Source organism: Pteropus medius, unplaced genomic scaffold, assembly GCF_902729225.1.
Source record: "Pteropus medius unplaced genomic scaffold, Ma_sr-lr_union100, whole genome shotgun sequence".
Classification (NCBI taxonomy): Eukaryota; Metazoa; Chordata; class Mammalia; order Chiroptera; family Pteropodidae; genus Pteropus; species Pteropus medius.
The window spans coordinates 2,320,801-2,331,307 of record NW_024352148.1 but is presented as its reverse complement, the minus strand read 5'-3'; the positions used below and the strand labels follow the sequence as shown (position 1 = coordinate 2,331,307).

The 10,507-nt window shown below is 51.6% G+C and overlaps 1 protein-coding gene across 1 annotated transcript; it reads left to right on the top strand.

The window, feature by feature from the left end:
* The first annotated feature begins 545 nt into the window (after window positions 1-545).
* Window positions 546-9,397, top strand: LOC120589346 (protein transport protein Sec24D-like). The gene is made up of 5 exons (XM_039846910.1): window positions 546-704; window positions 3,784-3,963; window positions 5,679-5,870; window positions 7,911-8,000; window positions 8,576-9,397. Exons 1-5 carry the CDS (start codon window positions 654-656, stop codon window positions 8,714-8,716), a joined length of 654 nt encoding a protein of 217 aa, XP_039702844.1. The 5' UTR covers window positions 546-653; the 3' UTR covers window positions 8,717-9,397.
* Window positions 9,398-10,507: the final 1,110 nt, after the last annotated feature.

Sequence of the window (10,507 nt, the reverse complement as noted above, 5' to 3'; positions counted from 1 at the left end):
AGCCTCTCTAACTTTAGATTAGTAAGGAGATGACCGAGTCAGGTCCACCGTGCAGTTTTATTTAAAGGTTCCTTCCTAAGGGGTGCGAGGTGAAATTTAGGACGGTCTACTTAGGGTGGGGGGTATGTGAGTGCGCCCTCTGGCACATGAGGACGGCGGAAGACGACGTTTGTGAAACAGTGGACCAGAGGGGGTGCTTTCTTCGACTCTTTCTCTCCTCCCCCGAAACCCCAATGGAGAGTCTACACTAAGTTTTAGAAGAAACAGCCTGGAGTCCAGCCCATCGGGATTCAGGACGTCCGAAGGCAGTAAGCAAGTCTTCTCTGTGCAGAGTTCCATTCCTAACATCCGAGGAGACGTCGGGACAGCCGCCTGCCTTTCGTTACGTAGTAGGCCATTGTTGCCCACGGGCTGTGACCATACCGCGTCAAGAGGAGAGTGTCAGCAAATGACTCCAGGATTCTTAAAGCTGTCATTCCTTGCCATGTGACCTGAGGATAATAGCAATTATTTCTTTTTTATTGTTCTTTGAAGGGATCCATTTCTGAGCTAAAACTTGCCCTTCCCATTGTTTTGTGCAAACAGCTTTCAAAGCAGTCCTGCACCAGCCCTTGAAGGTCATCCGGGAAATTCTCGTTAACCAGACCGCCCACATGTTGGCCTGCTACCGGAAGAACTGTGCCAGCCCATCCGCAGCCAGCCAGGTGAGACGCCGGCATCCGCACCTGCGTTCCTGCGCATTAGCCCGCGGGAGGCTGGTGACAGTCCAGGGACCTAGATGCAACCCGGGAGATCGAGAATCCATTTGGGGATGGGGTGGTGCTGTTTTCTAGCCAATGTTACAAAGAAGTTGACATGCGCTAACGGCAGTAATGACTTCTTTATATTTTAGCTACGTAAATATAATTTATAAATATCCGAATTCTTTATATTTAACATGTAATCGGTATGAAGAGTTTTGAAAGCATTGTCTCTGGCCATCATCTAGTAATTCGAAGTGGAATGAGACCCTTTGAACAAAGCTCAGACTGTCCTGTACGAGGAGGGCCTCGGGTCCGCCTTCATTTCTGCATCTCTCACATCCTCCCTCCGTCAGCCAGAGCTGGACGCCGGTTTCCAGAGCCGTGCACTGCATTTCTGAGCATAGAATTTGAATTAAAAGAAGACAGTGAGCAACAGATGGTTCGTTCATTGTCAAAAGTGGGTGCTGAGAACATATCTGAAACCCCACCCGAAAGTGAGCCTTCAGCAACGAGGATAATGCAGGTCAATTTAGGGGCCAAATTCATGATCCGGGTAAAGAAGGAAAATACAACAAACATGGTTATGATTTTGGATTTTTAACAAAAATTCCTTCCTGTCCAAAGAGATTAAATGAGCCATCCAGCGGTCTCCTGTGTTGATAATCACAGAAGCATCTGACTCTGCACCCGAGTGTCCAGCCCTCTTTATTATTCAGAAGGCGGGCCCCGTTAGTGCCCGCCAGCATCAGGGCTGTTTCACAGTGTAGTTGTTTAATGCAAAGCCTACCAGCGGCATTGGATACGGCCCGGTCCGGTCCGGTCGTGAGCACTTTACACCAGCCTGCTGCTGGTTTCGGACCTCCAGAACCATCCCTGGGTCTCAGGCTTCAGGAGGAGGACAGGCTCTTAGCGCTTCTCAGGGACTTTATTTGGCAAAAGGTAAAACCACTGAGATCAAAGACCTCGAGTTAGAAGCAAATCTGTTGCCTCTGTAAGGATGAAAATAAAACCTGTTACTTCCTTCTGGTTTAAAAGTTAAAAGCTTCATCTCTACCGCTAGATTATTTGTTTATACAGTTTATTTTTATCTAGAGTAAAAACCTTATGATGCCAAATTTCCTCCAAAAAGTTGATAGATTATTCCTGTTCTTGTGATTTTTCTTTCTCCATGAGCACATTTCAGCTGTATCTATCTTTCAACCACTGATATGTTTTAAGAGATGATACAGCTTAGATAGCTATGATTATCCAACGTGGGGAATGTAGGGATTATAAACTGTTAGTAACAATAATATACTAAAATATACCATTAAGGAAGAACTGAGAATGGCTGGACTTGGGCTTATCTTCGGAGAATGTAGCCTCAAACTTGGTGCCCTCCCATAGTTCACTTGCAAGAAACAGTTATCTGTGCAGAAATTCTTAAAGGAATATTCCAGTATTTTACTATAGAGCCCAAAGTTTCCTTGGTCCAGATCAGCCCACGACGGAGTGTGTTTGGACCGCGTGACCCTGGGCCTCAGGAGAGCTGCGCTTACGGACGTACCGAGGCCACACGAGGTTGAGGGCAGAGAGGCGCTTGGGGTGTCAGCTGAAGGAGCCACCCTCTCTGGGGTCGTATGATAAGGTGCTGGCTGAGACACGCAGCTACGAACAACACTAAAACGATGCTTACGATTCCATGAGCAAGGCAGACCCTTTTCATTCAGTCTAGTAGCTCAGTGTTTTGAATTTAAACATATTCTATCAAATGGGAACACAGCGATTTCAGAAGGCAAGTCAAATGACTTAACTACAAAGTGTTTTTGTTTTGTTTTGTTTTGTTTTGTTTTTACTGTTCATTACCACTTCTGTCATTTCAAAACCCAAAGAGAAGAATTCTCTAAATTCAATCAGCCTGGACTCAGGACTGTCCATCCCCTCCTCACTCACGCCTCTCACTTCCCGGAGAGGATGGGGGCGGGGAGGTTTAACGGTGGCCATCTGTCCCTATGTTTTCTTCCCATCTCAAGGACATCAGCTCAGACCGCCTCCTTGTTTTCGGTCACTCTAATGCCATCTTCTTCGTCACCAGCTTTCCTCATTTATACCTCTGTTTCCTTCCCTCTGCCCCGCCGTGGTCCAGTCCCCTCTACTCAGACGTTCAGTCCCAACTGAGCCAGGCCCGCCCCTCTGTGGCACTTAGGACAGCAGGTTTCTACACTGCCCTAATGTGACCTGATTAGCGAGGAGCGGCCAGGGAACCTGCCAGGTGCGCGCTTCTCCCTTCCAGCGCCAGCTGGTCCTGACCATGGGCGTGGCCGACTCACAGCTCTTCTTCTACCCGCAGCTCCTGCCCATCGTAAGGCCCTACGGGCGTTCCCCCCAAAAAACAAAACAAAAACACTTTGAGTCTCAGCTCAGAGGCTGAAGGTGTGCTTACTCTGGGAGGCAGCAGTTGCCTGGCTCAGAGCCAAGGACACGCGGCTCTGCGTGGGACCTCAGTCTGGCTTCTCCGCCTTTGGCTCAGTTTCCTTGGTCGGGAAAGCCATCCAAATGTCAAAAGTGTTTCATACTTGGAAAAGTTACAAGAAGAGCATGTCGTGGGCAGTCAGCCATGCCGTTCCCAAAATCAGGAGGTAGGAGGCGGCAGTGCAGGTTAGGGACCCACGCGTCTGTCTCCCCCATCTGATGGGCGTGGCCGTGGCCTTCCTGTGTGCTCGGCAGGCCCCGAGGGCTTCCCAGACCGATGACCATTTCTCCTAACAAGGCCATGGTCCTGGAGTAGGTGCGCCTCGGTCCACTTAGGTGAGGAAACCAAGGAAGAGAGCGAGCCGCGTCTGCCCAGCGCCACCCCGGCCGCAAGGCTGGAGCCGTGCGGCCTGGGCCCTGGGCGGGCCAGCTCTGCCCGGCGCTTTGGGGTGCTCTGGGGTGCTTTGCAGGAGCATCATCTGGCCCCACCCCGACCTCAGAGCCGGCCGTGTCTCTGACTTGCAGAGAGCTGGGCGGGCGTCGTCAGGGAAAGCCGGGCGTCTGTCTGGAACAGTCCCTTCCTTTCCAGCTCATTCTGCCGGATGCCATGAAGGTGCTGCCCGTGTATATGAACTGCTTGCTGAAGACCTGCGTGCTGCTCGGCCGGCCGGACGTCGCGGTGGACGAGCGCGCCTTTCAGCGCCAGCTGGTCCTGACCATGGGCGTGGCCGACTCGCAGCTCTTCTTCTACCCGCAGCTCCTGCCCATCGTAAGGCCCCGCGGGTGCCCCCCCCGAGGGCCGGGAGGGGCTCGTGTTCGCCCTGGTCTGTGTGTCACATCCGAGGACCGCTGCGTCCCCTCCCCTCGTTACCCAGCGGTGTCCACCGTCGCGTAGGCAGGCCGGACAGTGGGCAGACACGCGGGAGCGAGCCAAGCTCTGAAGCCTCCCCCAGAGCTCAGAGACGGCCGAGTGTGCGTGCACGGTCCACGCACACGCATGTGCCCGGCACGCGTCTGAGGACGCCCGCAGTGTGCAGGGACGGGCTGCGCTGGCCCTCGGCGTCCTCGGCGACGTGTTCGGCCCATGTGACGTCAGCCCCTCCTGTCTTGGCTTTTTCTTCACTCTGTGACCAGGCTCTTCTCCCCTGAGACCTGACGTTCAGATTCAAATGGGAGGCGAGGCGAGGGGAGGGCCGATGGCTTCCTTCTGCACCCCTTCTCAGGCCCAGAGCCGGGCTCTCGGCAGCAGTGCACTTAGTTGAGTCAGGATGGCAGTCAGCAGCATTCGATGCTCCAGTCATTGTGAATGTTAGGTGTCACAAATGACTTTCAGATGGAACTGGATCACCAGCCATCTGTGTGCAGACAGCTCTGAGAGACAGAAGTGTCGGCACCGGAACAGGACCGCTAAGGCCGCTGGTGACCGCAGGCCGCCAGACGCAGGGCACTTCTCCCTGGCCCCATGGCATCGGCACTGGCTTTCTCCCTCTGGGAGCCTCTGCGCTGGGTCGCCTGGGCTCCCGGTGCCGGCTTCTCATGCCCCATATCGGGTCCCCAGCCCCGCTCCTGGGTGGCTTCTCGTCTGTCTGCACTCAGCCCCTGGGGGCCTTCTCTGTCCTGGCGGCTCTCAGCACGGTGGACATACTGATGAGTCCCAAGCCCCCGCTCCCACCCGCCCTGTGCCCTCAGCTCCGCACCTGCCTGTGCCCGCAGCCTCCTGGGCGTCTCAGCGGGCTGTGTGACGGGCGTCTTCACGCAGGCCCTGACCTCCCAGCCTGCTTCTCCTGCGGCCCCTGCACCTCCGTCTGTCACTCCTTCCAGTCCTTCAGTCCCCTCAACCGCCCGCTTTCTCGCATCTGTCTGCAGACACGTCCACGCTCCTTCCAAGAGCACCCGAGCCTCCCCACGCCCCCGCCTGTGCCCTCCAGCCGCAAGCCCAGCGCCTCCCCGTGCCGCTGGCACCTCTGCCTCGCCTCAGTCTGCTTCCTGTTAAAACGAGTCTCAGCTCAGGACCCTCGGGAGTTCCCGAGAAGCCCATCCCCACCGCCCTGGCCCGCGCGGGCTGCACTCCCCGCCTGCCCCCCACTCTGCCCCTCCCTTCTCTCCCTCTGCCCCAGCCCCACTGGCCTCCTTGCTGGTCCTGGGACATCCGGGACAGGCTCCCGCCCCCGGAACACTCTCCCACCGCCCTCATGGCTCCTCATCAGGGCTTCCTGGTCTCCGCCCGCCCGGCGGCGCCCTATCTCACTTTCCTGGGGTTTTTCCTTAATGCACTTAACACCCATCTAATATTCTACATGTTTACTCGTCGTGTCTCCTTCCCGACAAAACTCCGTCAGCTGTACAAGGGCGAGATTTTCGTGCAGACACCAGAACAACCTGGGCATGCGGATGGCCCAGTAAATTACACCGGGGGCGGGGGAGGGGGACGAGAAGAGGGGCGCGAGGACGGGCCTCCTAACGCTCTCGCCGTCCCCTGCCCAGCACACGTTAGACGTCACGAGCACGGCAGTGCCCGCTGCCATTCGCTGCTCCGAGTCGCGTCTTTCGGAGGACGGAGTGTTCCTGCTGGTGAACGGCCTGAACGTGTTCCTGTGGCTGGGGGCCAGCAGCCCGCCCGAGCTCATCCAAGGGATATTCAGCGTGCCGTCGCTGGCACACGTCAGCACAGACACGGTCAGTAGCTCTTCCGTTTTTGCGGTAAAAGACAAGTTCGTACATGTTTTTTGTTCACGTGCATCTATATGTTGTAAAGAAGGAAAACAGTAAAGCGTAGTTCCGCATGAGAGAATTTCACGTTTCGATGAATAACCGTCGGCTGGTATGGTGTGTAGAAAGTATTATACAAACAACCAAAATATGTGACTTTGAGATTGCCAGCATCTCTGGATCATTTCCCGTGTGCCAGTCACTGCGCTTTAAACACTCTACACCATTCCGCCTAATCCTCGTAAAAAGTCGGTGAGATGGTCCTGTCGTCACCTTCGACAGGTGAATCGGCGGAGGCTTGGGGACAAGTTGGCTCAGGCAGGGAGTGGCCGCGGTGGGAGCTGAAACATCCTCGGGCTTTGGGCTCATCCCTGGTGCCGAGGAGCGTATTTAAAAGCAGGCAGAAACCTCTCGTGCACGCTCAGCTGCGGGCGGTCAGATTAACGAACTGCGAGGTGACACTCCCACGAAACCAGGCCACGTGCCCTCTGCCGCAGTCGTTACGCGGGTGGGATGAACACGGATGACGTTCTTTTAAAGTCTGTGCGGGAACCCAGCAGCCATCACTCGAGAGTCAGCGTGCATCGCGCGCCTCCTGTGCAGACCTGGTGGGTGAGCGCGGGGCTGTGCCGGCCACTGTGCTGCTCCGCCTGGCGGCGAGTTCCTTCTGCACCACACGTAGGATCAGCAGTTGTGGCCCGAGGCCTCACTGACTCTGGCCAGACGCTTTCCCCGGTTTCTGGCAGGGAGGCAGATGCATGGCACACAGGAGGAAGGCAGGGTTCAAGTTCCCGGCTAGATAGGCACGTGGTTGGTGCAGAGAGCTGCAAATCCATTATGAATGTCCAAGTTGTATTTTTAAAGGAATTAAAAGTTGTCCATGTCCCATTTAGGACTAGTTTTAAGGTGAAAACTAAGATCTAGAAATAGGATGTCTACACGTGGTTGAAATTAAGGAATAATTAGAAATGGAATTTTGAAAAAACAGCAAACAAAATTGAAATTCAAAAGGTAAAGAACTATGAGTCTGAAGAATGCTTATACAGGATTTAAGGAAGCCTCCCCTAATTTCACAGCGTCCATGAAGTAACTGTTACATGCAAGTGACACTTTCTCTTTAGACGCACCTGGCAACCTGCGACACGTCCGTGAAGTGCTCATTTTGTTTGTTGAATAAAAAGATCTACCTTAATGCCAGAGAATACAGACAGGAGAAGGAACGTAAATATAGATGATGAATTTCTGCTTTTCTTACAACTCCTGTGAAAAATATTGGCCGTGATCTTTCCTTGAGACTTTTGACTTTGTGGTAAAATGTTCTAGCTCGCCTGTTCGGTGGCTAACTCACAATGATGTATTTGGTAGCTTCGGGCTGAGAAGTGAGCGTTAGCATTTTATTCTCTTACTGGACAGACTCTCAGTCCAGACCTTTCACATTCCCTGGGGGCCATCTGCAGCTGGATCCGCTGCTTTTGTGGATGTTAACCAGATTGCAGGGAATCTAAGAGGCCACACGCCCCTGGAGAAGCCAGCATTTGGTGGTTCTAATGTTGGAACAGTGGTACTTGGGTGGCGTTTTCCAGACCCACTGACGTCTCTGGGTCTTGCAGCTGACTGCGGCAGGAATGACAGTCAGGCTTTGCCATACAACGCGGACTTGAAATGTCCTTGCTGCAAAGGGGCTGAAATCACGGTGCGTGGTCCAAGGACAGCCTCTGCATCACACACATGCCCGCGTGTCCTTTCAGAGATGTGCGCATGCCGGATTCCAGAGGAGGGTTATTTTCAAAAGACAGTTCACTGGGGGAAACGTATGCCGATAAAAACAAATCGTTGTTGGCACTTTTTTTCACAATTTTGATGTTTAGGTAAATGAACTAAGTCAATAGTTAAATGTATGGTTTAGGATTTTTTTTAACTTTATAACATTCTAATAACTTCATTGCTGCTTCTATCTAAATCCTGTAAATTATACTGAAACTTAAATTTTGACTTTCTTAATTTTAGACGTTACTGCCTGAGGTAGGAAACCCGTATTCTCAAACACTCAGGACAATAATGAGTACCATCCAACAAAAGAGGCCATATTCAATGAAGGTAGGAACAAGATTTTATTTTTTCCTTTCTTTGAGTGTTTTATTTTTTCAATTTCATTACAGACTTTTTAAATGCATGTCCTGTATTTTTATAACATGATCTTTGATGGAAAACACACTGACCTCTAAGCGTATCTACCTACTCATCAAACACAAACACGCAGAAGTCAGCAGCCGTCACCACGGCTAGCCACGGGCATTTTAGTGAGCGTGAGCTCGGTAATCGTGGAGCCCCTCTTCGTGGTTTGGCAGCCGACACTGTCTTTGGCCCAGGGCATGTGGACTGCCCTCTGACCCCACCCCACGTCCTTAAGGGACCCTGCCCTATCCTTAAGGCTCAGCGACAGCCCCCTGCGTGGTGCAGCCTTTCCCACAGCACTCTGCCTCCGTTTCATGGTGGACACTCAGACTCGGACGTCTGGGTTTGGTGGTCTGGGGTCGGTGCCACCCTCCACTCTGGGCAACAGGCGCTTCTCACATCCTCCAAGGCCTCACGCCCAGTGGACAGTCTGTATAAAATCGAGACGCGCTGAGAAAATGTGGCTAACCAGCTGCCTCGCTGCTGTCTCTCCCCAGCTCGTGATCGTAAAGCAGCGAGAACAGGCAGAAATGGTCTTCCGGCAGCTCCTGGTGGAGGACAAGGGACCCCACGGAGGGCCGTCTTACGTGGATTTCCTCTGCTGTGTGCACAAGGAGATCTGTCAGCTGCTGAATTAGCGGAGCCTTCTGTGTTGGCGTTGCGTTTCTAGGGAAATCATCTCCTTCTTGGCGGCGGATTCTCCAGATGACAGCGGGCTCGCTTTGATTCCTTGCTCCTTTTCAGAGTGGCTTTCCACAGCATTCAGACCTTCAGCTTTGGTGCTCAGGTGCGAAGCCAGCGAAGGGACAGCTGTACCTCAAAGGGAACAGTCTGTTTCTATTGTACAATTTTTAACTGTTAAGACTGATGATATACTTTTGCATTTCATGAAAGGCACAGTTTTACAAAACTGTAAACATTCTCAATTTTCCTTCTTTGTGCCAGACATTTAAATTATTTTTCAAAATGTATAGATTTGGGGAAAAGGTTGTCTTGGCTCATCTCCTATTTGCAGTGGGAGGAAAAAAACTTAATTTTTACATTATATCTAATTTTTTTAAACCACGTAACCCCACTGAACATTTTCCACTTGAGGTTTGCATAGCGGACTTTTAATAACCTTGGAATCTATTGGTAGGACCATGTGCGTTCTACATTTTTTTCATAATTCTATGTTGTGTATGTTAAACTATTTTCCGATTGTCTATAAAATTGTCTATCAATACTCTCAAATGGTTCTCTGTACAATAATGAAGGTTTCTACCTGTATATAATGGATCTTAACCAGTATCAATAAATCCTTTCGTATGCTCTGCTCAGCAGGGAGGATTCATGTTTATGGTACTGTGAGGTGACGTCCTCACGGTGCATCCCGCCGAGGTCGCTCAGTGGCCCCGCCTCCGCTGCCGGAGGTCCCCCCAGGGACGGGAGACAGGGTGACCAGGATGGTATGTTCACCTGCTTAACACTCGGTATGGTGGAAACGTGTTTCTCTCTTAATAAAACAAGAAAGAGGGAAGATCACAATTTAGGTCATGTTTTTGAACATGAGAAGATAACCTGAAATTGAACTTCTGCTCCACCAGGAGGCGCTGTTCACTGCTGTGTCTGAAGCTTTCCAGAAAGGCTGGTCAGTGGTCTTCCAGAGAAGGCAGTTCTCTGGGGAGAGCTGACGATGCAAATTCTAATTGCTGAAAACACGAGATGTAATACTGACTCATCTGCATAAAAAGAAAAAAGAATCTCAGTTGAAAGCAGCAGCAGAAATCCGCGGCCACCGTCTCCAGCGGCTGCTGGCCTCTGCTGAAGCGGCACACGCGGCCTTTGGGCCAGCTGTTTGTCAGAACAGACCGCTTTGCTGAGCGCGCTCCCTCTGGGGCACGGGCGGGGTTTCCCTCTACTTGGGGGCAGTTTTCAGACGGTTCAAAGGCCACCACATTTCCCCATCACGTCCCCTGCCCAGGCCAACTCTTCGGATCCCCGGAGCACGTCCTCACAGACACGATTTTCACAGTCATTGTCCACCAAACTTAATCCACGAAGGTCCAGTTCTAAATCACGAGGAGCAAGGTGAGTTTGGGACGGCTGTGGCTGCTGTCCAGTCAGTCCCCTCAGAACGACAGTGACTGCAGAGTTCACGAGTTGTGCAAGAATTGTTAGCGTGTTTCATTTTGACAATATTTTAAAAAATTATGAGTTATAAAACTTTGCAATAAGAATTTTCAATTTTAATACCTTTATAGAATAAGACTTTATTAAGTTAGTATTTTTCAACTGTAGTTTTTCAAATTGAGGTATCCCTTGGGTCCACGAGAAACTTTTTCTTTAAAAATATATTATCCACGTTTGAAAAATAGTTGTAGGGAATCCCATGCGGTTCAGATTAATGTTACACCGTCAGTGTCTTAGGGACCTTACATGTCTATTTG

Excerpts from the sequence above, each read along its gene's own strand:
- LOC120589346 (XM_039846910.1), top strand. The coding sequence starts at position 654 with ATGTTGGCCTGCTACCGGAAGAACTGTGCCAGCCCATCCGCAGCCAGC. Across the intron at positions 5,871-7,910 it reads CACACGTCAGCACAGACACG|ACGTTACTGCCTGAGGTAGG; the intron begins GTCAGTAGCTCT and ends TCTTAATTTTAG. Across the intron at positions 8,001-8,575 it reads AGAGGCCATATTCAATGAAG|CTCGTGATCGTAAAGCAGCG; the intron begins GTAGGAACAAGA and ends GTCTCTCCCCAG.